At 70.9% G+C, this 23959-nt stretch overlaps 3 protein-coding genes across 5 annotated transcripts; 2 read left to right on the top strand and 1 right to left on the bottom strand.

Moving 5' to 3' along the window:
• The first annotated feature begins 28 nt into the window (after positions 1 to 28).
• On the top strand, positions 29 to 2363 carry CYC1 (cytochrome c1). The gene is made up of 7 exons (XM_080582292.1): positions 29 to 169; positions 275 to 465; positions 1054 to 1180; positions 1263 to 1420; positions 1550 to 1710; positions 1778 to 1878; positions 2033 to 2363. Exons 1-7 carry the CDS (start codon positions 83 to 85, stop codon positions 2135 to 2137), a joined length of 930 nt encoding a protein of 309 aa, XP_080438418.1. The 5' UTR covers positions 29 to 82; the 3' UTR covers positions 2138 to 2363.
• Positions 2364 to 2526: 163 nt separating this feature from the next.
• Positions 2527 to 14283, bottom strand: SHARPIN (SHANK associated RH domain interactor). Its single transcript, XM_080582291.1, has 14 exons — positions 13736 to 14283; positions 11654 to 11828; positions 10483 to 10599; positions 9894 to 10035; positions 8592 to 8682; positions 8011 to 8290; positions 7422 to 7558; positions 7097 to 7270; positions 3986 to 4146; positions 3797 to 3908; positions 3544 to 3723; positions 3358 to 3456; positions 3130 to 3273; positions 2527 to 2981 (listed from the first exon to the last, which is right to left on the bottom strand). The coding sequence occupies exons 1-14, from the start codon at positions 13955 to 13957 to the stop codon at positions 2901 to 2903; spliced, it is 2115 nt and encodes a 704-aa protein (XP_080438417.1). The 5' UTR covers positions 13958 to 14283; the 3' UTR covers positions 2527 to 2900.
• Positions 14284 to 14571: 288 nt separating this feature from the next.
• Positions 14572 to 22951, top strand: MAF1 (MAF1 homolog, negative regulator of RNA polymerase III). 3 transcript variants are annotated; one of them, XM_080582295.1, is made up of 8 exons: positions 14572 to 14902; positions 17691 to 17835; positions 19082 to 19210; positions 19320 to 19485; positions 19950 to 20071; positions 20608 to 20727; positions 21242 to 21361; positions 21472 to 22951. In XM_080582295.1, exons 2-8 carry the CDS (start codon positions 17753 to 17755, stop codon positions 21491 to 21493), a joined length of 762 nt encoding a protein of 253 aa, XP_080438421.1. In that variant the 5' UTR covers positions 14572 to 14902; positions 17691 to 17752; the 3' UTR covers positions 21494 to 22951. The 3 variants fall into 3 exon arrangements, with proteins under 3 accessions (XP_080438421.1, XP_080438422.1, XP_080438423.1); XM_080582296.1 differs by having other exon boundaries at positions 14597 to 14902; positions 17688 to 17835; XM_080582297.1 differs by lacking the exon at positions 14572 to 14902 and adding an exon at positions 17178 to 17427.
• Positions 22952 to 23959: the final 1008 nt, after the last annotated feature.

The following is a 23959-nucleotide window of genomic DNA, read 5'->3' as shown; positions in this document are numbered from 1 at the left end:
GTCGCGTCCGGGGCGGGCCCGCGGCGTCCCCTCGACCTCGGGGCGGGCGGAGCGGGGCCGAGCGGAGCGCAGCGGAGCCGAGATGGCGGCGGTGGCGGTGCGGCGGCTCCCGCTGAGGCCCGGCGGCCGCCTCCTGCTGGCGCCGCGGCCTCGGGCAGCGCCCGCCGGGGTGAGCGGGGGGGGGGGACCGGGAGGGGGCGGGGGCGGGGGGTGGAACCGGGCCGGGCCCCGCGGTGCCCTTGCCCCGTCCCGCTGACGGCTCTGCCCCCCCCAGGCCCGCGCCGCCTCCTCGTGGGGGCGGCCCCGCGGCGGGGCGGTGGCGCTGGGGGCGCTGGGGGCGCTGGCGGCGGGCGGCGGGGCCGCGCTGGCCCTGCACGGAGCCCTGAGCGCCGGCGAGCTGGAGATGCACCCGCCCGGCTTCCCCTGGAGCCACGGCGGGCTGCTCGCCGCGCTGGACCACGGCAGGTGCGGGGGGGGCCGGGGGGAACCGGGGGGGGGCCGCAGGGGGCGGGGGGGAGGACCCGGAGGGGGTCCGGGAGGGAGCGGGGGAGGACCCGGAAGGGTCCCGGGGGGGACCGGAGAGGTTGCAAGGGGCTGGGGGGGGGGACCTGGAGGGGGTCCGGGGGGGACCGGAGGGGGCTCAGAGAGTTGCGGGGGGGGGGGCGGAGAGGTCCGGGGGGGCCCGGAGGGGTCCCTGGGGGAACGGGGAGGGGGGACCGGGGGGGCCCGGAGGGGTTCAGGGAGAGACCGGGGAGGTCTTGGAGGGCTCCTGGGGGGGGTCCCGGGGGGATCTGGAGGGACCCAGAGGGGTCTGGGGGGTCCTGGGGGGGAGGTTTCCAGAGGGGTCCAGGGGGAGACTGGGGAGGTCCTGGAGGGGTCCCGGGGGGGCAGGGAGGGACCAGGGGGGTCTGGGGGGGATCTGGGAGGACCCAGAAGGGTCCGGGGGGTCCTGGGGAGGTCTGGGGGGGGGGTTCCAGAGGGGTCCAGTGGGAGACCGAGAGGGGTCCCGGGGGGTCCCGGGGTGGCCGCGGCACTGAGCGCTCTCCCCCGCAGCGTGCGGCGCGGCTACCAGGTGTACAAGCAGGTGTGCTCGGCCTGCCACAGCATGGAGTACCTGGCCTTCCGCAACCTCATCGGCGTCACGCACACCGAGGAGGAGGCCAAGGCGCTGGCCGAGGAGGTGAGCGAGCCCCGGACGCCCCCACCCACCCGCCACCGGCCCCCCACCCCCTGCCCGCGGCTCAGCGCCCTCCCGCCCGCAGGTGGAGGTGGTGGACGGCCCGGACGAGAACGGGGAGATGTTCACGCGCCCCGGCAAGATCTCCGACTACTTCCCCAAGCCCTACCCCAACCCCGAGGCGGCGCGAGCCGCCAACAACGGGGCGCTGCCCCCTGACCTCAGCTACATCGTCAACGCCCGGTAAGGGGCCGCCGTGCCGCGGGCACTCGGCTCGGGGGGTCCGGACCCACGCGGACCCAGTGACGCGAGGAGGACCCCGGCACCGCCACCCTGCGGCCCGATGCTGACATCCTGGGGTTTGCGTTGCAGGCACGGGGGCGAGGACTACGTGTTCTCCCTCCTCACCGGCTACTGCGACCCCCCGGCCGGCGTCACGGTGCGCGAGGGGCTGCACTACAACCCCTACTTCCCGGGGCAGGCCATCGGCATGGCCCCCCCCATCTACAACGAGATCCTGGAGTTCGATGACGGTAAGAGGGGGCCGTGGGGCGCGGACCCAGCCCACGGGGGGTGCTCAGCTCCCTCCTCCCTCCCCAGGCACTCCGGCCACCATGTCGCAGATCGCGAAGGACGTCTGCACGTTCCTGCGGTGGGCGGCGGAGCCGGAGCACGACCACCGCAAACGGATGGGCTTGAAGGTCAGAGCCAGCCTGGGGCCTGGGCGAGGGGTGGGCGGGGGGGAGGCCCAGGGGAGCGGCGCTGCCCCCTCCCTGCTGCTCCAGGGGGCCCCAAAGCCTTGCAGTGCAGAGGGGGTCCTGGGGGGCAGAGAGCGCGATGCCTTCCTTCCCCCAGATGCTGATGATCTCCAGCCTTCTGATATCCCTCACCTACTACTGGAAGCGCCACAAGTGGTCGGTTCTGAAGAGCAGAAAAATGGTCTACCGGCCTCCCAAGTAGGGGTGGGAGGAGAGGGGTGCCCCCACCTCCGCCCTGCGGCCCCTCGGGGGCACGGGGAGGAGCGTGCAGCGGGCACCGCGTGCTCCCCGCTCGCACGGCAGCTCGGTTATTTAACATCGCGCTCTGCGCCCGCAGGCACTGCTGGCCACACGTGGGGTGGGGGGACGGTGCCTGCGTGTTTACAGTTTGGGGACGTGGAAATAAAATCTGAATCGCCAGCTGGGAAGCGTCGTGTGGTCTGTGCGTGCTGCGGGTCCGTTGCACGGGGAGAGGCCGTGCAGGGGCTAACCCCATCGGGCCCATCTCTGGTGCTGAGGCAGGCCCCAGTGCTGTGACAGGGCTGAAGGTGACGCCGTGGCACACAGACAGCTTTACTAGGATGTCACACGGACGTGGCACACAGACAGCTTTATTGGGATGCCCTGCACCGCCAGGACGCGCCGCTCGCACCCGAGGAGCTCCGCTGCCGGCAGAGGCTGCGTGGAGGCCCTGCGGCACCGCGTGGGGCCTGGCCCCTGCCCGCCCCCCTCCGGCCCCGCGTCCCTCCTGTCCATCCCCGGCTGCCGCCAGCCTCGAGGGGGACGTGGCCCTGCCGCCACCCCTGCTACTGCAAGCGTCTCTCAAGCGTCTCTCTGGGCCCTGCTGGGGCCGCGCTGCAGCTGCGCCAGCTCCAGCGCCCCCCGGGCCATCCCCGGGGTGAGCAGCACGGCTCCCGCCCGGCTGCTTGGAGCCCCCGTCCCACGGGGCTGGGCCAGGCCGGCGCTCAGTGGCAGTTCTGGCAGCGCGGGTGGCACCTCTGGCCGTTGACGTTGCAGCGGCACCCGCCACTGGTGTCCCCGGGTCCCTGGCGGGGAGGAGAGCGGGTCAGGGGGGCCCAAAGCACCCAGTCCTGGGCCCCCAGACCCCGCTGTGACCAGGGATGGGGACCGTGACCTGGGAAGGGACTGGTGTGCAGGGAAGGGGGGGGGGGGTCCACCCCCAGGCGTGCTTACCCCCGGCCCCCAGCGCGGCCCCTTCGTCACCCAGCAGATCTCGGTCTGGCAGACGGTGCAGCGGATCCAGTCACAGCCGTCCTTCTTCTGCACGATGATGTGGCACGTGGGGCAGTGCATGGCCTCCCCGAGCTGCACCAGGGTCTGGTGGGGAGAGGCAGCAGTCAGGGAGGCGAGGACGGGCCCCGCACCCTCCCCGTCAGCCCCGGCACCCCGCGGTGCTCCCACCTGCAGCATGTCGCTGGTCTGCCGGGCGGCCGCGTCGTTCTGCGCCCGGAGCTGCAGGTCGTCCTGGTACTGCCGGCAGTTCTTCCCCTCGTGGATGGCCTGGGGGGGGGCAGAGGTGCAGCGCTCAGCCCCGCCGCACACCCCCGGGCATGACGCTGAAGGGGGCCGCGCGGCTGCCCCGCTCACCTTGCAGAGCAGGCAGTTGAGGGCCTGGCAGATGGGGCAGCGGAACTCGTTCACCGAGTCCTCGTAGATGCACCAGCCGCGGCAGTCCGTGGTCTTGCAGTGGAAGCTGTTCTGCGTGCGCCGCTCCGCCAGCACCAGGCTCCTCTCCAGGAAGCGCCGGTACTCCTCCGGCGACACCAGCTGCGGACGGGGCAGGGTCAGGACGCGGCCCCGCGCAGCCCGGCGCTGCCCGCGGGCACCGGGCGCCACTCACCGCCCGGATCTCGCGCTCCTGGAGGTGGCTGCTGCAGGCGTAGGAGTCGTCGCGGAAGGGACAGGCCACCTCGGGCTCCTCGCTGTAGTTGATGACCTGGCGCAGGCAGTCCCTGCGGGAACAGGCGCGCCGTCACCGCCGGGGCAGGGCGCTGGAGGCCGGACCCCGCGCCGCTCGGCCCCGCGGTACCTGCAGAAGTTGTGCAGGCACTCGCGCAGCAGCACCCCCTCTCCCGGGGCGACCTGCTGGTAGCAGATGCGACACTCCAGGACCTCCCGGTTGGGCACCAGCACCTCCTCCTCCAGCTGCAGCAGCTGCTGGAAGTTCCTCAGCCGCTCGGCCTCCAGCGCCTGCGGGCAGGGAGCGGCTGGGTGAGAGCGGCCCCCACCCGGCCCCCGCCAAGCCCCCGCGCCCCCAGGCCCCCTCTGCCGGCACCGGGCGCCCCGGGCAGGTCCCTGGGGCAGGGCTGGGGGGGCCGCATTCACTCTGCCCCTGCAGGGCCCCGCTCACGGGGAGGCCGCGGGGCTGGTGGCCACACGGGGAGGCGACGCGGAGCCCTGAGAGGTCTCTGTGCGGCTGAGGCCAGCGCACGATGCAGCCCCCATCTCCCCACGTCCGATGCAGAACCGCGGAGCGGGTTGGGTCTGAGGGCCCCTCACAGAGCACCCCGTCCAGCCCCAGCCACGGGCAGGGCCATCTCCCACCCCCTCAGGCTGCCCCCAGCCCCGTCCGGCCCGACGGTAACGCTGCCCGGGCTGGGGACCCCCAGCTCCTCTGGGCAGCCTGGGCCAGGGCCTCACCATTCCCGGCACGGAAGATTTCTTCCCTATGTCTCCTCTAACCCCCCTCTTTTAGCTTAAAGCCGTCACCCCCGTCCTGTCACAGTCGTAGGAAGGCTTGGGTTAGGAGGGACCTTAAAGACCATTTAATTCCGCCCCCACCACGGGCAGGGTGCCACCCCCTAGGTCACTCCCGTCCCCACAAAGGGCCCCCCCGGCTCTCCTGCGGCCCCCTTGGGCACCGCAGCCCGCCGGGGGGTGCCCCCGGAGCCTTCTCCTGCCCAGGCCCAGCACCCCCAGCCCTCAGCCGGCCCCACGGCGGAGCTGCTCCAGCCCCAGGCACCCCGCAGCTGCCCCGGCCCCATTCCGGCAGCTCCGTGTCCTTGCGCTGGGCCCGGCGCTGCAATGGGGGGCTCGGGAGAGTGGGACCAAGGGGCACGAGCCCCCTCTCGCCCCCAGCCCCGCTGCTGTTGGTGCAGCCCAGGGTGCAAAGGGGGGGTTCTGGGCCCCCAGCACACGGTGCTGCCTTGTGTCCAAGCTGCTGCTGACCTCACCCCCTGCTCAGGGAGCGCTGCGGCCCCAAACCCGTTCACTCAGCGTTTCTGTGCGCACACAGGGACCACACTCGCCTGCCCCGTGCCCCAGCCCAGCCCCAGCCCAGCCCCAGCCCAGCCCTGCCCTGGCGTAAGCGACTGTGGCGCAGCAGCAGCAGGCCCGGTGCGGGCAGCTCAGGATGGCCCCATCGCCCCTGCTCTTGTGCAGTCCCGTGAGCCAGCCCCCATCAACTGCTCTGACGTTTAATTTCATGAAACCCACCCAGAACGGCAGCCCCCCCCCCGGGCAGCCCCTCAGTGAAGGCGGCGCGAGCAGAGGGCACAGCGGCGCGGGTGGGAGAAGGCTTTAATGGGGGAAGGGTTTCTCTGCACCCCTGCAGCGTCGCAGCGCGGCCACGCACGGAGCAGAGGGGCCCGTCCTTCCCTGCAGCCCAGCCCGGCGGGGTGAGCCCACACAGTACAACGGGGAACCACCGAGTTCACTGTGCGTGACGCAGGGCAGCGAGTGCTGTAGGGCTGGGGGCTGGCCCTGCTGCCGTGACCCCATCCAGCTCCCAGGGCCACCGCGGTTCCTTGGGCCACTGGTACACTGCTCCCCCGAGCCACTGTGGCACTGCACGGCACCGACCGCTTCCCCCAGTGCTGCTGCCTCTGCCCTGAAGCCCTCACAAAGGGGACGTGGCACGAGCACGGCCACGCTCACCTCCACTCAGCGCCACTCTAGGGGGGGCCCAGCCCGCACGCGAGCCCAACGGGGCTGCTGGTAGCAGGGGCTGTGTCCAGGTGGAGGGCTGGGGGGCCAGGGGGAAAGCAGAGCCCCGACGGCACACCAAGGCTCCCCTCGTCCGGCACAGCCCCAGGGGTCTGGCGGGGGCCGGGTTCACAGCCCACAGAGCTCCCCCCCAGCCAGCACCATGGGCACAGCCTGGCCCCGTCCCTGCAGTGTCCGACCCCGCAACCAAGGGTCCCAGCCCCTTGTGCTCCCTGCTCCCAGGGGAGCCCAGCCCCTGCGTGGGGCAGGACCCTGCGCTCCCCAGCTCCCAGCCGGGCCCCTGGCCCGCGGGGAGGTGCCGTGTCTACAGCCCGGACCCGCAGGTGGCCAGCGGCCGGCGGAGCCGCTGAGCGCACGGGGGGGGCGCGGCGGGCACTGGGCCCTGCCCGAGGGGGCGGGAGGGGGCATCCGGGTCGGCCAGGCACGGGGCGGCTAGCAGAATTCGGAGGACAGGTGGATGAAGTCATCCAAGGAACCCGAGCCCAAGACGCAGTGTGCAGCTGAGCCATCCTCTCTCCTTCCCTTTTCCTAGCGGGGTCCCAGCACAAGAGAAAAAAGAAAGAAGAGAAGGTTCGGTCAGTGGCTGAGCCGGATGCCCCCGCGCCCCACAGTGCGCCCCACAGCAGGGAGGGGGCTCCCACCAGAGCCCCACGCGCGATTCTACAACGCCTGCAGGAAGCAACTTCCAGCAGAGACAGCGCAGCCCAGCCCGACAGCTCCCTGTGTGCAGCGGCTGACACGCACCTCGCTGCGTGAGCAGGCAAGAGAAAGAACAGCCAGAGCGCGTGCTGCGTGCCTCCCGCAGCGTCACCGTCCTGGGACCCTGCCCTGCCCTGCCCGAAGCTGCCACCCACGCCTGGGGTGGCCACAGGCGCTGGCGACACCGGTCAGAGCCCCGTGAGGTGGCAGCATGCAGCAGGGCCAGCAGTGACCACCCCTAACAGACACCAGCGCACGCCACGCTCACAACACAGCACGTCGTCGAGCCCCGCGCCCAGCGGCAGGCACCGCCTGCCCCGCCGGGGGACGAGGAAGGGGCTGCAGCAGCCCCTCTTTGCTGCCACCCGCGGTTTTGTGCCCGCTTCCCAGCACGGCGCGGGATCCGCTCGCCCGCGAGACGCCTTCCAGCCCTGCCGGGGACCGATCCTGCCCGGCAGGGGCACAGGGAGAGTGGCTGCTGCCCGGGCCCCGGTACCTGTTGGTACTGCAGGATCCCCTCCTGCTCCTGCTGGATCCTCCACAGCTCTGTTTCGTCGGGCTTGTAGCTGCAGGGGACCACGTAGTCGTCCGGGCGGTCTGTGCTGCACATCTCGCAGCCCGGCCGCGTGGGCTTGTTGATGAAGGTGCACTTGGGGCACGACCAGCCCGCCTGCGGAGAACGCGGAGGTGGTGAAGGAGCCGGGAAATGCGCGTTGGAAGGGAGGGGGGAACAAGGCCTGGGGAAGTGGGCACCCTCGGCCAGCAGCACCCAGGACAGCGTGCAGGGGGAAGCAGGGCCCGGGGGGCGCAGGGCCACCCACCTGCACCGGCGAGGGCAGGGAGGCGGCAGCGGAAGCCGACGGTGGCTGGTTACTGACAAGGTCGCCGATCTGCATCATGTCCAGGTGCTGGCTGATTTCACTGATGTCCATCTTCCTGCTGGGGTCACTCCCCCACGCTGCAGGAGAGACGGGGACACCGGCGCGTTACGACCGCGGCACGGAGACGGGGCAGCAGCCAGGCACGGCTGAGCCGGGACAGAGCCCCCCGAACGTGCTCGGCACAGAGAGCGCGGACACGCGGTGCGCTCCTGAGGCCGAGGGGATCGGCACCCAGAGCCCGGCTCTGCTCAGCACCAAAGGGGCCGCTCAGCCCCTCAGCACCTGCACGGCAAGGTCTGAGCGCGGGCCCAGGGCCAGGAGAACTCCGAACACCCCATTCGGGGCCGCGCCTGTCCTCACCCACACAGGAGCAGAGGCAACAGCAGCGCCCCAAACCCTCCCTCCCGCAGGGTCTGGCACCAGCAGACCACACGCCGCGTGAAGGCGGGGAGGATTTGGGCAGGATCCGGGCAGGATCCGGGCTGCCCCTCCTGCCCGCCAGCCGCAGGGACGGGCGCAGCAACCGGACCTTTCTTGGGGGACATGCTGGGCAGGGTGTTGTATTTGCGCTGCTCCCCGGCGCCGGCGCTGTCGCTGAGCGAGGCGATGGAGTTGAGCAGGAGCTGCGCCTGGTCCTCCTCGTAGCGCTGCTGGGTGAGCTCGGCCCTCTTCGCCGAGAGCAGGTACAGAAAGGCCGTGTCCCCATCCCTGCGAATGCCGTACGAGGAAACTGTCCGTTCATCCACGCACAGGCACTGCCCGATGATCCACCGCTGAACCAGGGGGTGGAACCCGTAATCCTGGAACACCTGGGCGGCGGGAGAAGCTCAGAGGTAAGCCCACCGCATCCCCAGCACACCTTCCCGGGAGCTTCCCACCCCGCTGTGGGGCTCGGCGGGGGCTGGTACCACACCATCACGCATGGGCCGGCAGGAGAACCGGTGAAGAACCAGCTCCGCAAAGGGTGAGGAGCAGGCGGGAAGCCCAGCTCCGGCACAGCAGGCACAAGCGTTTAGAAAAGGGGCTGCCCCGACCCCGGGGCTCCAGGGCCCTTCCTGGGGCTCAGCACCCCGAGACCCTGCCCCGTGCCCAGCTGGCGAGGCTCCGTACCTGCTGCTTGAGTGTCGCTATTGTAGTGTGAGCCTGGACCCTGAGGACGATGCTGGCAGAAGACGTCGCGTCCTCCACGCCGACGTTCATGCTGGAGCAGAGACGAAGGTGCCGTTAGAGGACGCCCGCCCGGCTCGGGGCTGGGACACCCGACGGCTCCGAGCCCCCCGCAGCCCCGACGCGCTGCCCGGTGCCGGTGTTTCAGCCCCGCGCAGCGCGCCGCAGGAACTGGAGCACCCTGCCGCGCGCGTGCTGGCGGCTGCACCTCGTGTTTAACAGGCACGTGGGACCTGTTTTCCCCCGATTCTGTTCAGTCTGTACATCGACATATTTCTTTTTGTTGCCTCCAAACAGCTGTGCCAGCCGTTTCCACCATGTGCTTAGAAACGGTGTGAAAAAATCTTTCCTTCCACCTGCTTTAAATCTGGTGCTTCCTAAGCTCACTCGGCCTCTCGGTTTATCTGCTCCCGGACGCGTGAACAAACATTTCCTTGCCCTGCACCGCTCACCGCCTCCCCGCAGCCTCTCTCTCACCAGAGCCCTAAACTTTCCCCCCGTCCTCCTGCAAAGGCTGTTCCGTGCCTGATCACCCCCCCGCCCCGTATCCGACACGGGCAGGGGCCTGCCCTTCGCTCCCTCGCCTTTTCCTAACAACCCCGAGCTGCCCGAGGCCGCCGGCCCTGCCTGAGCTGGCAGCGACCGCAGCCTGGCCCCACGCACGCCCCCGGGTGCTGGCTTCCCTGCCGGCCCCACTTTGTGGGGCAAGGACAGCTCCCCACGGCCCTGTATTCCCGTGCTTCCCCATCCGTAATCTGTTAATCCAGGCGAGCACAGCTCCCCACGGCCCTGTATTCCCGTGCTTCCCCACCTGTAATTTGTTAATCCAGGCGAGCACAGCTCCCCACGGCTCTGTATTGCCCTTCTTCCCCATCCATAATTTAATCCAGGCGAGCACAGCTCCCCCTGGGGCAGCTCACAGAACGGTCTGGGACCTTACGGGTCACCCAGTCTGACCAGTCTGACCCAGGCACACCTCCCAGTGGAGCGGGATGCCCACGGCCCATCCAGCCCACATGAACACCTCCAGGGATGGGGCAACCACGACTTCTCCGGGCAGCCTGCTCCAGGGCCTCGCCGCCCTCATGACGAAGAATTTCTTCCTTAAACCCACTCTGAATCTGCCCTCTTTCGGTTCAGAACCGTCGCCCCTTGCCTTGTCACCCCAGGGCCCGGGAGGGGACACGGAGGAGCACAAGGCGCCCGCACGCCGGCACCAGGAGCGCCACGGCCAGCGGGGCTCACCTGATGTCGTCCGCGGGGTAGTTGGACTCCTTCAGGAGGATGCTGAGGGCGGCCTGCTGGCGAGCCAGGGCCACGGCGCACTGCGCGGCCGCCTCCTCGTCGCCGTCCTCGATCGCCTGCGCCAGCTGGAGCGCCAGGTCCTCTGCAGGGGCGGGAGGGAGAGCCCTGCAGCAGCGGCACCGCGCGGCGCAGCCTCGCGTCCAGCCCAGAACAGCACCGGGAAGCTGACCAGGGCCGGACCCAGACAGCTCCGGTGAGCAGCAGGAGCTCTGCAAAGGCTCCCCGGCCGTGTGCTGCCTGCCGGGCAGCCGGTGGGCGGAGGGGGAAGGAGCAGCTGAGCAGCGCCCCGTGGCACACGGCCAGAGAGCTGCGGGTGGGAGCCCCACAGGGCGTTTCTGGAGCCCCTGGAGAGCCGGGATGCGCGGCCCCCACCCCTGCCCCGCAGAGAACTCCTTCCCACAGGACTCGGACTTTGCACCCAAAACTGTCGGCCCAGACCGGGGAGCGGCTGGACCTGGAGAGGAGCCCTCGTCTCCTGCGGCAACTCCCGGCACGCGTCAGGAGCCAAGAAACCTCGCCCCTCAGATACCTTTCCTGGAGAGCTCCGAGAACAAAGCCTCCTCCGGGTCCCGATCTGCAGAGCTGCCTCCGGCCGCCGCGGGCAGGGACGAGGCCTGGGACGCCAGCGTGCTGCTGCTGTCGGAGGCTGGGGGAAGAGCAGGGGGCATTGGTACAGGTACCTGACAGGAGGCTGCAGCGAGGGGGAGTCGGTCTGTTCCCCCATGTGCCCGGTGACAGGACGAGGGGAATGGGCTCAAGTTGCGCCAGGGGAGGTTTAGGTTGGATGTTAGGAAGAACTTCTTTACTGAAAGGGTTGTTAGGCACTGGGGTGGGCTGCCCAGGGAGGTGGCGCAGTCACCATCCCTGGAGGTCTTTAAGAGACGTTTAGATATAGAGCTCAGTGATATGGTTTAGTGGAGGACTTGTTAGTGTTAGGTCAGAGGTTGGGCTGGGTGACCTTGGAGGTCTCTTCCAACCTCGGTGACTCTGGGATCCTGTGCATCAGAGCAGGGCAGTGCCGCTGCCCCGAGCGGTGACCGCCACCCGCGGCCGTCCCCGTGCAGCTCCACGGGGAGCCCCGGGCTGTGCAAGGCAGCTTGGGGCAAAGGCAGAGCCGACCCTAACCCCATCCCAAGGGCTCACCGAGGTCAGGCAGCAGCGGGCAGCCCGCTGTCCGTGAGCACGTGGCTGCTGCTCTCCTGAGGGCGCGGGGCTGCCCTGATGGAGGGGAGGAGGCTCTGCGCCCCCCAGCCCCGCCGGGGCTGCTCTCCTCTGCCTCCCAGCGAGCAGCGTCCCTCCCACCCCAACGCCCTGCCTTGTGCGGGCTCCTTGCCCCCCGGGTGCTCCACAACACGCAGCCACACCACAACGGGGCCCTCAGAGTTCCTTCGGGCTCCAGGGCAAGCGGGCCTTGGGAAGGGCTCCGAACACGGCGTGCGTCTGCGCTCGGAGCCTACGGAGCCCCTCAGAGGTCCCGCAGAGGGTTCCAGCCTCCCTGGGAGCACGGCGCCGCTCCCCGAAGCAGCTGGTGGGGCGCGCAATTATTTGGAACAATATTAAAATAACAATTATTAAAATTGTGCCCCTCGGCCCGCTCCGTGCGGGGCACGCCGGCCGCCCCAGGCCAGGCGCCAGGAACGGAGCGCTCGGCGCACACGATCGCCACGGGGCCGTCCCCCCCCCGGGGACCTGGCACCGACCTTTCTGCACCTCCCGCAGGGAGCTGCTGACGATCGTCCACCACTTCTGCGCCTCCCGCTCCTCCTCGAAGTTGAACACCATCGGCTCGTCCAGGGAGCCGAAGACCACCAGCTCGTGGCACGTGGGGCTCTTCACCGTGTAGGAAATGTCCTTCAGGTCGTACTCGGCGATGCTCTGGGGGTAGCAGAACGGCGGGGGGGTCACGGCAGGAGGAAGGCACGCCGCGTGCGAGCGATGCGCCCGGTGCAGGGACAACCCCTACGGCACGGCGCAGGGGACGCGGGGACGTCCCTCCCCTCACCGGCACGAGCCCCGAATGCTGACCCTGCACGAGGCCCCGTCCCCGGCTCCCAAAGCAGCCCCGCGTCCTGTGACCCTGCCCTCGGACCGGGGCTCCTGGGGGGCGATTCCCTCCCCAGCACAAACCTGGGGGCAGCCCCTCCACGCACAGCTCTGCGCTGCCCGCTCCCGACGGGCACCGGCAGCGTGCCCCCGGCCAGGAGACCCCATCCTGGCCAGGAGACCCCATCCTCACGCAGCCCGGCCCAGCTCCGAGCTCAGGGGTCGCTCTCGGCTCCGACGAGGCGGGAGCACCTCGGGAGCAGCCGCCGGGTGCCCTGCAGCCCCCCGGCACCACGGCGAGCAGGAAGGCGGCGAGCGCCACCCGCCCTGCGCAGCACCGGGGCCGCACCGCCACGGCGCTGGGAGGAAGGCGGCGAAACCGCCGCCGGTTTCCTTTCCCCTGGGCCCAGCCCGGCTTCCTGCCGAGCCTCCAGCCACTGCCCCGTCCCATCGCCGGCATTACAAGGGAGGGAAACAAAGGAGAAAGCCGACGTCTCCCTGCCCAGCGAGAGAGTTGGAGCAAAGTGCTGTTTGCCTGAGAGGGACGGCGACCATAAAGAAGTGTGTTATCGTCCCGGGTCACGGCTCTGCCAGCACAGCATCGTTTCGCCCGTCCGCCTGCATTTGGGCTTCCCGTGGACGGCCTGACCCACGCCTGGCTCGCTGGGTGCGATCACAGCTCCCACAGCGAGACAGCACCAGGCTCTGCTTTGCTCTCAGAGCTGGCGCCCTTGCGGGAGGGCTGACAGAGAAGGAAGAGCTCACAAAGCAGCTTGGGGCACGCAAACGGCTTTGAGCTGAGCGTGTGAACAGCTCCGAACCCTTTGGATCCATTCTTTCCCTCTCTGTTTTATTAAAATGAGACTCGCGAGGTGCCGGGTTGGCCACTGCTCTTTTGGCTCCCTACTTCAGGCCGAACGCCTGTTTTGGCAGCCGATGCCTGCGCCCACAGCACCAACACCCCGGGGGCAGGGGGCGTCCCCGAGCCGCGGGGCGAACAGCACCGGGCCCGGTTCCCCCGTGGGCTGTGGGACCCCCCCTCACGCCCCGCTTCCAGCGTCTCGGCCCTGCCCCTGGGGTCCCCGGGGAGCAGCCCTGGCCCCGCGTGCCGTGGGAACAGCCCCAAACAGGCCGAGAACGGCCGGTGCGAGGCCAAGCGCCTCCGGTCGTCCTCAGGTGCTGCGTGGGGGGCTGAGAGGGGCCGAGCTGGAGGCACCCGCAGCTCCCCGAGACCCCTTTGGCACCGGCACACGTTTACCGGGGGCTCCGCCACTGCTTCGCCTCTGCCCCCGCTCCCCGTGAGGAGCGGGGGAGGCACCAGGGCCAGTTTGGCAGCCCCAAGGCTCCGGGACCGGTCCGTGGCGAGCGACCCCCGGCCCCACCGAGAGCCACCGGGAGCCGGCAGCCGTGCTCGGTGCTGCACCGGGCAGCGAGGCCCACGGGGAACGAGGCCCGAGCGCGCCGCCGGGCACCAGGGAAGCGGCCGGGCACGGGCACGGTGCCTGTGAGGGGCGCGGGGGTCACCGGCCCCGCACCGCCCCCGGGGGGCACAGCGGGGGCTCCGCCTGCTGCCGGATACCCGCAGCCCCGCGCGGACCGGGCACCGGGGAACCGAGGAACCGGGGAACCGGGGAACCGGGCACCGGGCCCCCCCCCCACCCGCCCCCCCCTTCCCTTCCCTTCCCTTCCCGTCCCGTCCCGCCCCGCCCCGTCCCCCCCCCCGTCCCCCCGGGTCTCACCGCGCCGCCGGCCTCCTCCGCCTGCCGCAGGCCGAGGCGGAAGCGGCGCTGCCCGGCGGGCGCGGGCTCCAGGCTGAGCTGCAGGCGGAGCAGGGCGGCGGGCGGCGGCGGGCGGCGGGGCGGCTGCTCCAGGGCCACGCGCACCGACATCAGCACCGTGGGCGGCGGCGGCAGCGCGGGGGCCGCGGCCGGGGCCGGGGCGGGGGCACCGGGCAGAGCCATCGCCGCCGCCGCCTCCCTCCCTCCCTGCGCCGCCGCCGCCACGGCACTTCCGCCGCCCGCCGGTGGGGAAACGCGCACCGCGAGCGGGGTTCCGGGCCGGGGCGGGCCGGGGCGGGCCGGGGGGGGGCGCGGCAGCGGACCGGGGTCCCGGTGGGAGGGGACGGGACGGGACGGGACGGAGCGGCCCCGAGGGGCCCCGGGCAGCGCCGCGCTGCGGGCGGGGGGGGTGCGGGGCCGCCTGGCAGCGCCCAGCCCGGATCCGCGCTCCCGGTTCCCGGCCCCCCCCCCCCCCCGGCCCCGTTCCGCCTCTGGTGCCCCCCCCCCCTCCCGGTGCCCCCCCCCCCCCGAGCACCGGGCCCTCCCCTCCCCCCCCCGGGCGGTGCCGTGAGCCCCGCCCCGCCCCGCCCCTGATTGGCAGCTGCTCCCCCCGTCTTTGTCCCCGGCAGCCAATCAGGACTCGGAGCGCCCCGCTCCGGGAGGGGCCCGGCGCTGTCCGCTCGGAGGGCGGGCGCGCCGCTCTGACTGACGTTCCCCTCAGCGAATGGGAGGAGCGCTGCGCGGTGATGGGCAGGGCCGCCCTCCAATGGGGAGCGGAGAGCTGCCGGGCGCCGCTCGGGGCGGGCGGCGGCGGGCGGGGCCTGGCCGCTTGTTGTCGTCCGGTGCCGGGGGAGGCGGGCGGTCGGTCGGTTGCTGCGCGCTCGCTCGCTCGTTCGCCCGCCCGGGGTCGCGAAGGTCTCGCTCAGCCGCTCGCTGCGTCCCGAGCGCTCGGGGACATGTCGAGGTGGGCGGGGGCCCGGCGGGCCGGCGCGAGACGGCGGACGGCGGCCGAGGCCCGCGGGCCCTCCTCGAGCTTTCCCCGGAGACGCCTCCCCTTACGGGCGCCTCGAGCCTGAAGGAGCTACCGCCGCGAGAAGGCCCCGCCGGCACCGAGACCGGGAGGCGCCGGTAAGTCCGCTCCCAGCGCTTCCCCTCGCGGCGCCCCGCCGGGACTACATCTCCCGGCGCGCCTTGCGGCGCCGTGCGGCGGCCGGACGCGACGCGGCGGCGGGGGCACCATGGGAGTTGTAGTCCGCGCGGGGCAGGCCGGGACGGCTGCGGGCAGGGCCCGGGGCGGGGGGGCTCAGGGCGGCCGCCGGGGGGGGCGGGGGGAGGCCTCTTGTCACCGGTAACCGGCGGGGGGGAACGGCCTCGGGGGGTGCTGGGGGGAAGCGAGGAGACGTTTGTGGTCAGAAAGGCGTTGGGATGGGTTGTACGGGTTTGGGGGGGCACTGGGGGTAGGGGGTGGGGGGGCTGGGGGATGCCGGGTGGGCTGGGGGATGCCGGGGGGCTGGGGGATGCCGGGGGGCTGGGGGATGCCGGGGGGGCTGGGGGATGCCGGGGGGCTGGGGGATGCCGGGGGGCTGGGGGATGCCGGGGGGGCTGGGGGATGCCGGGGGGCTGGGGGATGCCGGGGGGCTTTTCCAGCCCCAACGGTTCCGTTATTCCCAGGCACGGTGCTTGGGGCCGCCCCCCCCATTGGGTCCCGCTCCCCAGCTCTGACATGGGGGCACCGGTTTGGGGGGGGCACCGGTGTGGGGGCACCGACACGGGCACGTCTCCGCCACGTAGCCCCCGGCGGCCCCGGGACGCGCCGCGAGCCCCGTGACACCCGAAACCTCCCGACCGAGGCTCTGCTTTCCATCAAGCCCGGTTTAAAATTAGCTCCGCTCAGCTGCTGGGGCCTTCTCCTGCCTCCTCCTGCCCGTGGGGCTGGCACCGTCCCTGCCGCCTGGCACCCCGCTCCCCTCGGCCGAGCACGGCCCCTGCACCCCCCCCGCTGCAGCCGCCGGCTCCTGCCCCGTGCAGAAACGTGGCCGAGCACCCGACATCCCCCTCCTGCTGCTGGGCGCCCCCAGCACCGCCGGAGCACCGCCGCCTCTCTGCCACGGCTTCATGTTGGTCCCGTCCCCGGCGCTTTGTGGTGCGGGGCGGTTGCTGAGGGGTGCCGGAGCCCTGTTCCCACGCAGTGCCTGTCCTTGCAGCGCGCCCTGCGTGCCTGGAGAGTGTCACGCGTCGTGCAGAAAGCCCCGGTCTGGCCCTTCTCTCAGGTTCTTGCCTGCCCGTGCCGGCAGGTTTAGCTTGGAAGAAGAAGCTCTTTGCAGCAGCCTGTGGTGCGGTGCTGGCGTTCTGCTGCCCGGTGGCGGTGGGGCCCGCGGGTCGCCCCTGGGACAGGGGCTGTTGTCTGCCCCGTTGTGTTCGTGGCAGCTCGAGGCTCAGAGCTCAGCTTCCCCCTCGGCGGGCGCTGGCTGTCCTCGAGGCGAGCAGCTCCTCGCCGGCAGCTGCGGGGGGGCGAGCTCTGCTCAACTTCCTCATCGCCGTCCCCACGGCCCGACTGTGCGACGTGCCACCCGTGTCACCCGTGCTGCCACCCGCCGTGCTCTGCGGGCTCCTGGAGGAGCCGGGCGTACCCAAAGGCTCAGGGCTGGGGCACGGCCCCCCGGGCAAACCGCTCGGCTTCCTTCCGAGATGAACGAAACTGAAACCTTTGGCCTGAGGTCTTGAGAGTCCCTCCCGTGAGCTCGCCTCTCCAGATTCTCCGTGCCCGAGAGCTCCTCCGAAAGGGCAGGCGGGAGCTCCGCGTGGGTCCCCTCGCTCAGAGCCCGTCCTGCAGAACCCCTGCGCCTGGCCTCTGCCCGGCCCGGCCTCCCGCTGCCCGTTCCCCCTCCGCACCCCTTGGAGCTCAGCCGCGGTGGCGGTGCCCGAAGTGCCATCGGCTCGTGGCTGTGGAGGAGCGCCCGTGCCTGGAGCGGCGGCGGGTCTGGGTTGTGCTCATTGCTGTGCTCATTGCTGTGCTCATTGCTGTGCTCCGTGCTGCCCGCCTCTGAGCGCTGGGGAGGACGTCGGGGCGCGATGCTGCCCCGGCTCCGGTCCCGTATCCCCATCCCTGGGGGCTATTGATCGCTACGCAGCCACTGCTCGGTGCTGGGGGGCCGCCGGGCCTCTCTCCGCTGCCTGCAGTGCCCGAGGGGAGCCCTGTGCCGATTTTCCCAGCGCCGGGGGGGCTTCGCCAGCACGGCTCAGGCCGCCCCGCTCGGCGCTGTGGTGCCACAAGCGCAGCACGCGGCCTCAGGTGAGGTCAGCACGGCTGGGGGAGGCCGGAGCCGCGCGGCCGCTTCCCCGAGGCTGGCGTCCGCCCCTCGGCCTGTTTACGAGTTCTCCTCTTACAGCCCGGCGCCGCGAGGGGCCCGTGCTGGGGGAGCCGGGCTCTGCTGGCCCCGCGGGGCACCGGCCCCCGGAGCGTGGCTCTCCTCCCGCCAGCCTCTGCGAGCGCCGCGTCCTTCTGCCGCGTCCCAGCACCGCTTTGAGGGAAAATCCAGGCCGGCCAAAACGGGCCGGTGACCTTCATGTGTGAGCAGGGGAGCCTGGCAGCTGGCCGGCGCGCGCGGAGCCGCCGCTCTGGGTGACGGGAGCTCGGCCCCGGCGCGGTCGAGGTGGGCGCCGCGGTGCTGCAGCCGAAGCGGCGGCGGGAGAAAAATCTCAGTGATTTTCTTCAGGGCGGCGGCAGCAGCACGCAGGGGCAGAGCGGGGCCCGTCAGGGCTGCCACAGCCCGCTCCTCCTGCTCCTGCAAGTGTCCTGCTGCCGGACCGTGCCCTGCCTGCCGCTGGCGCGCACCGGGCGGCCACAGCGCGGCCGTGCCGCGCGTCCCGCGCTTGGGCTCCCGCTGCCCGGGCTGACAGTCCCTCTCCTCAGCAGGATACGCACACGTCGCTGCCGCTGCCGCACGGGGAATCGCTGCCGAGCCGGACGCAGAGACAATGAAGCTGCTGGAGAACTCAAGTTTTGAAGCAATAAACTCCCAGCTGACGGTGGAGACTGGAGATGCTCACATCATCGGCAGGTAGGTGCCGTCCGACGCCGGCTTTCCCCCCGGGGGCCGAGCTCCAGCGCAGGAACTCCGACAGCGCCCTTGCTGCTTCCTTCTGGGGGCTGCGAGGGCGGGCAGGGCTCCGGCCCCGTGCTCCCCGCCAGCCCCCCGCAGGCCTGTGGGGCGCCGGCTGCAGGCACCGTGCCAGGCGTGGGCGCGGCGGGGCGAGCGCTGGGGCGTTGGGGCTCAAAGTCTGGCTCGCCGGCGGGGCAGGGAGTCGTTGTGAATGCGGTTATTACGGAATGAGGAACAGTTGAGATGCTTTTATACAGAGTAAGTAAGTAAAGGCCGCCAGGTCGTGCCCGCGCACCTTGGTGTCCGCCCCTTCCCCGGGGGGACGCTCCCTGCACGGCTCCGCCGGGTGTTGCAGCCCCTGGAGCGGAGGGCGGGGGGCGGCGCGCTCGGACCCCGGTCCAGGTCTTTGGGGAGCTTCTGCCGGTGGTGGCCTGGTGGAGGGGTCACCCAGCAGCCTGAGGGGCTTCAAAATCCGGAAGAACTTTGTTTGAAGCTCTCATTTAACGCTGATAGCGACGCCTGGCCCGGCGTTGGGCTGCCCGGCCGGCGGGGCTGTCCTGTCCCCAGCCTCGCTGGGGCGCCGGGGGCTGGATCAGCACGGCCGGTCCCTGCGGGGGACCCTGAGCTTTTCTGTCCGGTTCCTGTCCTCGGGCCGAAGCTGGGCGGTGGGACCCACCAGCGCCTTGCGGCTCCACCCGAGGGCTCCTTGGGGCTTCTCTGCTCCCCAGCCGCACTCGGCAGCGTCAGGGCTGGCGGCAGCGAGAGCTCCTTCTGCCGGGCAGGAGCCGGGCCTCGGCCAGCCACGGGCACTTCTGGTCCTGGCCGCAGGGTCCTGGCCGCAGGGCCCCCCCTCAGGCTCCCCCCCAGCACCCCGTTTCTCGGGGCCGTGCTTTGGGCAGGGCAGCGCAGTGCCAGGCGCGCTTTCTGCCTCCATCTGGGAGCCGTCCGTGCCCTCGGTGAGGTGGGGCTGCACGTGGGAGCTGCTGGTGCCCGCGTGGGCCGTGCGCCTCCACCCACCCCCCCCTACGTGGGCCGAGACCCAAACGGCGCGGGGAAGGCCGCTCGTGGGGACCGGAGCCTCCTGTCCCCGCGCTCCCGGCTCCTCTCGGGCCCTCTGTCGGACCGGAGCTGCTGCGGGCCCGGTCCCGGTGCCACCGGGGCGGCTGGCCGGGCCGCCCTCACGCCTGGCGCGGCGTCCCCGCAGGATCGAGAGCTACTCCTGCAAGATGGCCGGCGACGACAAGCACATGTTCAAGCAGTTCTGCCAGGAGGGCCAGCCCCACGTGCTGGAGGCGCTGTCGCCCCCGCAGACCACGGGGATCAGCCCCAGCAGGTACGGCGGGACCGCGGCGGGGCCTCTGCCTGCGGGCAGGGGTCGGGGCTCGGCGGCGTGGGCCGCGCCGTGCCGGTGACGCCGCTGACCTCGCTGTTCCGCGCCTCAGGCTCAGCAAAAGTCAGAGCGGCGACGAGGAGGGGCCGCTGAGCGACAAGTGCAGCCGCAAGACCCTCTTCTACCTGATAGCAACGCTCAACGAGTCCTTCCGCCCCGACTACGACTTCAGCGCTGCCAAGAGCCACGAGTTCAGCCGGGAGCCCAGCCTCAACTGGGTGCGTGCGCAGAGCCGCGGGGCAGAGCCGGGGGCAGAGCCGGGGGCAGCACGGAGCTGGGAGCGCCCGGTCCTGGGGGGCTGCTGCTGATGCTCCTGGGGCTCCGCGGCAGCATCCCCATCCCTCGCAGGGTCGTGGGGCGTCCTCTCTGCCCGCGCAGGTTCACCCTGTGTCCAGAGAGGCGTCGAGGAAGGGAGAGGCGTTCGGCAGGGAGAGATTTGGACAGCCTGTGCCCTGCGGGCGCTCTGAGGGGTTTGGCCTCTCCCTGTTGCTCCCCTGCTGCCCATCTTCCTGCTCCTGCCCCTGAATCCACGCAGCCGCCTCCGGGCACCTTCCTTCTCCCCTGTGGGTGCCCGGGAGAGGGGGAGCTGAGCCCGGGGAGCGCGGGCTGGGGACTGCACCAGGGGCGTGGGGAGGGCGGGCAGCGGGTCCCTGCTCCTCTCACAGCCCCGCTCTGTGTCTAGGTGGTGAACGCTGTCAACTGCAGCCTCTTCTCTGCAGTTCGTGAGGATTTCAACGCCCTGAAGCCGCACCTGTGGGATGCTGTGGATGAGGAGATCTGCCTTTCGGAGTGTGACATCTACAGGTAACGGGACGGGCCTTCACCCTGCGGCCCGGATCGTGGCCCCTTCCTGCTCGCTGTGGCCTGGAGAGGAGCAGTTAGGTTTCGATAAAAGGTGACATTTCGGTGTGCCCACCCGTGTGAAAGGGCCAGAGCAGGGCCCACCGTTGTTCTCTGGCTCCCTGCTCTGTGACCACAGATGGGAGCTGCTGCTGCCGTCCCCATCCTGTGCCCTGGAAATGGGCACTGCAGGCAGCGAGCTGCCCCCCCGAGCTGCCCCCCCGAAGCTGCCCCCCTGAAGCTGCCCCCCGAGCTGCCCCCCGGCCTCCTTCCAAACACCGCCTGGGGGCAGCTCCTGCTCTGCTGCACTGTGTGCGCAGCCTGCACCTACTGACACCAACTCGCCCCGCTCCCTGCCCGCCTGTCCCTCCTGGGGGCTGCTCTGGGCTTGCCCCCTTCCCAGTTTCCATCCTCCAGACGCGCACCAGGGGCCGGGCCGGGGCTGGTTCTGGGGCAGGGTCCGGCACAGCGTTTCTCACAGCCTCCGCTTGGTGTTGCAGCTACAACCCAGACCTGGATTCAGACCCCTTTGGAGAAGACGGGAGCCTCTGGTCCTTCAACTACTTCTTTTACAACAAGAGGCTGAAGAGGATTGTCTTTTTTACCTGCCGTTCCATCAGGTCAGGCCCCATGACATCAGCCAAGTCACCCTAAACGAGTCGCTTTGCCCGTTTGCACGCCGCGTCCCCGCCGGGGAGGAAACTTCGGCCCCCGCTGGCCCCCAAGCCGAACGCAGTCGATAAGCGCTCGGGAGCTGCCCCCCGCCTGCCCTGGCACACCGAGCAGGCGGTGCCGCCGAGCGCAGCCGCTCCTCCCGGCCTCCCGAGAGCCACGCCACCGCCCGAGCCCGCTGCAGACACCGACTGGGAGCTGTGGTCCCTGGGGAAGGGGTGGCCCTTCGGCAGGCCGCTGCTTGTGGAGGGGCGTGCTCGGGGGCAGCGACACCTCGGGGGCGGCTGCCTGCGCCCCCCGGGGGCTGTGGTTGGATGCAGAGGCGATCCTGCCGGCAGCAGGCAGGACTCAGCAGGGACCCGAGCCCGCTGGAGACTGGAGCAGGGATCCCTCCTGCGGACACACCGCTGCAGAGCGCGGCGCCGGCCGGGCGCTCACGTTACGCTGCCCTTCTCTCTCCAGCGGGTACGCGTACACACGCCCAGAGGCTGGAAACGAGCTGGATATGGATCTCGGGGAGGAGGACACGGAGGGGAGCAGGGATGGCCACGACGCCGAGAGCGGCAGCATCGAGGAGGACAGGTGCGTGCGGCCGGCACTCGGGGCTGACCGCCCGGCGGTGCGGCAGCGCTGCTCCCAGCACCCTGCCCTGCTGCTGTCCCGGGCAGTAACGGCCGCATGCTCGCCCACAGGTTGCAGGTTATCTGCATGTGAGTGCCCGGAGCTGCTCCAAGGTGCCTCCGGCCCTGCCTCACCCCACCCGCGCCCGGCGGCCCCCAGCTCCCCGCCCTGCCCCGCGCCGCAGCGCCGCCCTGCCCACCGTACACTGGAGTGCCCGGGCACCTCGGAGCACAAGGAACTGAAAGCAGCTGCGGCTTCCCGGCCGGAGGCACGTCCTCGCTCCGGGTGCTGCCGGCCGACGTCCCCTCGGGGTCTCTGGACAGCCGTGCGGGGCTCCGAGAAGCTTTGCTGCACTTTATCGCTGATCTCATTGGCTGCACTGACCTGCAAACTCCTCGTGGCTCTGAAGCCGGGCTGGACTTTCCTCGAGCACTTTTTCTCTTCACTGATTGTGATGCAGCGAGCGCCGTCCGTCCCCAGCACCAGCAGCAGCGGAGGGGGCAGGCGGAGCCTCCTCGCGCAGAGCTCGGTGAACTGTCCTCAGCTCCTTCCCCAAGGAAGCGTCCGTTCGTTTCAAAGAGGTTTGCTTTGCTCTCGCCCTCACGTAGTGTTTTTCTCCGTTTTGTTTTTTGTTTGTTAATCCTTGCTGGGAGGTACCAGCTTCCCGCGCTGGTCCTGAGCGACTGCGCCCTGCAGGCAGCTCCCACCATGCCGCCCTGCGGGTGAAAGCTGGACTGGGCCGCCTCATCCCGCACCCCTCGTGGCTTTGGCTGTTTGTGTTTTACACCGCAGATGGCTCTTAGTGGCGGCGGAGCTGGAGCAGGGCCAGAGCCCCGTGCTGGCAGCAGCCTCGGCGCTGGGGCCGCAGAGTTTATTTTTGTACTTGGGGCACGCGGCGGGAGCGGCACGCTGCTGCCTCCTGCTCGCGCTTCTGCAGCCTCACGTCCGCCCCCTTTTCCCCCAGCCCCTCAGCCCTGCGGGGGCTCCCAGCAGTTTGGGGGCCTCGCAGCCCCCCCGGTGTCCGGCAGGGGGAAGCCGTCTCAGCCTGCCCCAGGAACTGAGCACAGCGAGCGGCGGGCTGGGCGGTGGGAGCAGGGAGGCAGGCAGGGACGGGCACCGTGCGCCGTCCTGGTGCTGAGCGTGCAGCTGCGGGGCCTCGCTGTGACTTCGGGCGCTGGTTTTTGAGCCAGAGCTCGGTCCCTCCTCCGGCGCTCGGCCCTGCTGCTGCCCTGGGGTGGGTTTGCTTTCATCTGCGGCAGGGCGCGCTGCCCGCCCTTCCCACCGCAGCTCAGGATGGAAAACTGGCAGGAGGTGAGGAGGGGGAGCTGGCTGTGGGGCGGCCACGGGACCCCCTCCCTGCACGCCCATGGACTCCCAGCACGGCCCCTGCCGCGGGGGTGCAGGACTTGGCCCCATCCCCCCCTCTTCCATCGTTCGCCCCTCTGCGCACGCTGCTGCAGCTGCCTTCCCCGTCTCACCCCATCAGGGAAATCTGACTTTACAGCATAGCAATGTATCATTACACCAATAAAGTTTTTCTGTGTTTCACCACCTTTTCTTCCAGGGCCTCCGCGCTGGGGGGAGCCCGTCCTGCTGTGGGGGTGGCACCGCAGGGGACGGGGACATGCAGGCGGCTGCGGTCCCACGGGGGGCTGCTGGGGCTCTGGGTTCTCCCCGCGTCCCTGCTGCTGCTCCCCGAGGACACGGGTGCCTCTCTGCCCTGCAGGGACCCTGGGACGAGCCTCGGGAGCTGCCTGGCGCTGTGGTCACTGCTGGTGGCTGTCCCCAGAGTGCCACACGTCCCCTGTCACAGCGTCACAGGCGCTCCGTCCCCATACGGCCCTGGTGGGTCCCAGCCGTGCTGCCAGCCGGCGCCTCTTCCTGAGCACGTCTTTGCTTTCCCAGGGCTGTGCTCAGGAGTTCGGATGGACTGCCGTCAGGCTGCCTGCGCGGCAGTTCCCCACGTTGTGCTCCCTGCCCCCCTATAGCGTTACCGCAGTTCTTACCCCCCTGTAGCACCTGTACGGTCACCGCAGGACCGAGCAGTCCGGGAGGTTGCTGATAATCAGTTGTGGTTCCCAGTGCACGCAGCTGCTCGCCCTGCCCCTCCGTGGGATGGGGAGCGAATTGGGTGGGTAATAGTGGGAAAAAACAGGCGTTGGGCTAAGGACAGGGCAGGAGGTGAAGCAAGCCGCGCACCCAGCAAAGCAGCCGCTCGCTGCCTCCCTTCGGCAGGCAGGCGTTGTTCAGCCGCCTGCGGGACAGCGGGGCTCGTCGCACGTAACCGTGACTCGGGAAGGCAAACAGCATCGCTCCAAACATCTCCCCGGTCCCTCCTGTCCCCCGTTCTCATGCTGAGCGTGACGGCGAGCGGTACGAGGTATCCTTTGGGTCACTTGGGGCCGGCTGTGCTGGCCGTGCCCCCTGACGGCTGCGGGGGCAGCCTGAGGACCGGGGAAGTCCCTGACCGCGAGCCGTGCCCAGCCCAACGCACGGTGCGCTATCAGCGGTCGTTAGGCCGCAAATGCAAAACGCAGCGCCACAGGAGGTACTATGAGG

Source organism: Anser brachyrhynchus (genome assembly GCF_964034855.1).
Source record: "Anser brachyrhynchus genome assembly, chromosome: 2".
NCBI classification, from domain to species: Eukaryota; Metazoa; Chordata; class Aves; order Anseriformes; family Anatidae; genus Anser; species Anser brachyrhynchus.
This window is presented reverse-complemented; position numbering and strand designations above follow the sequence as displayed.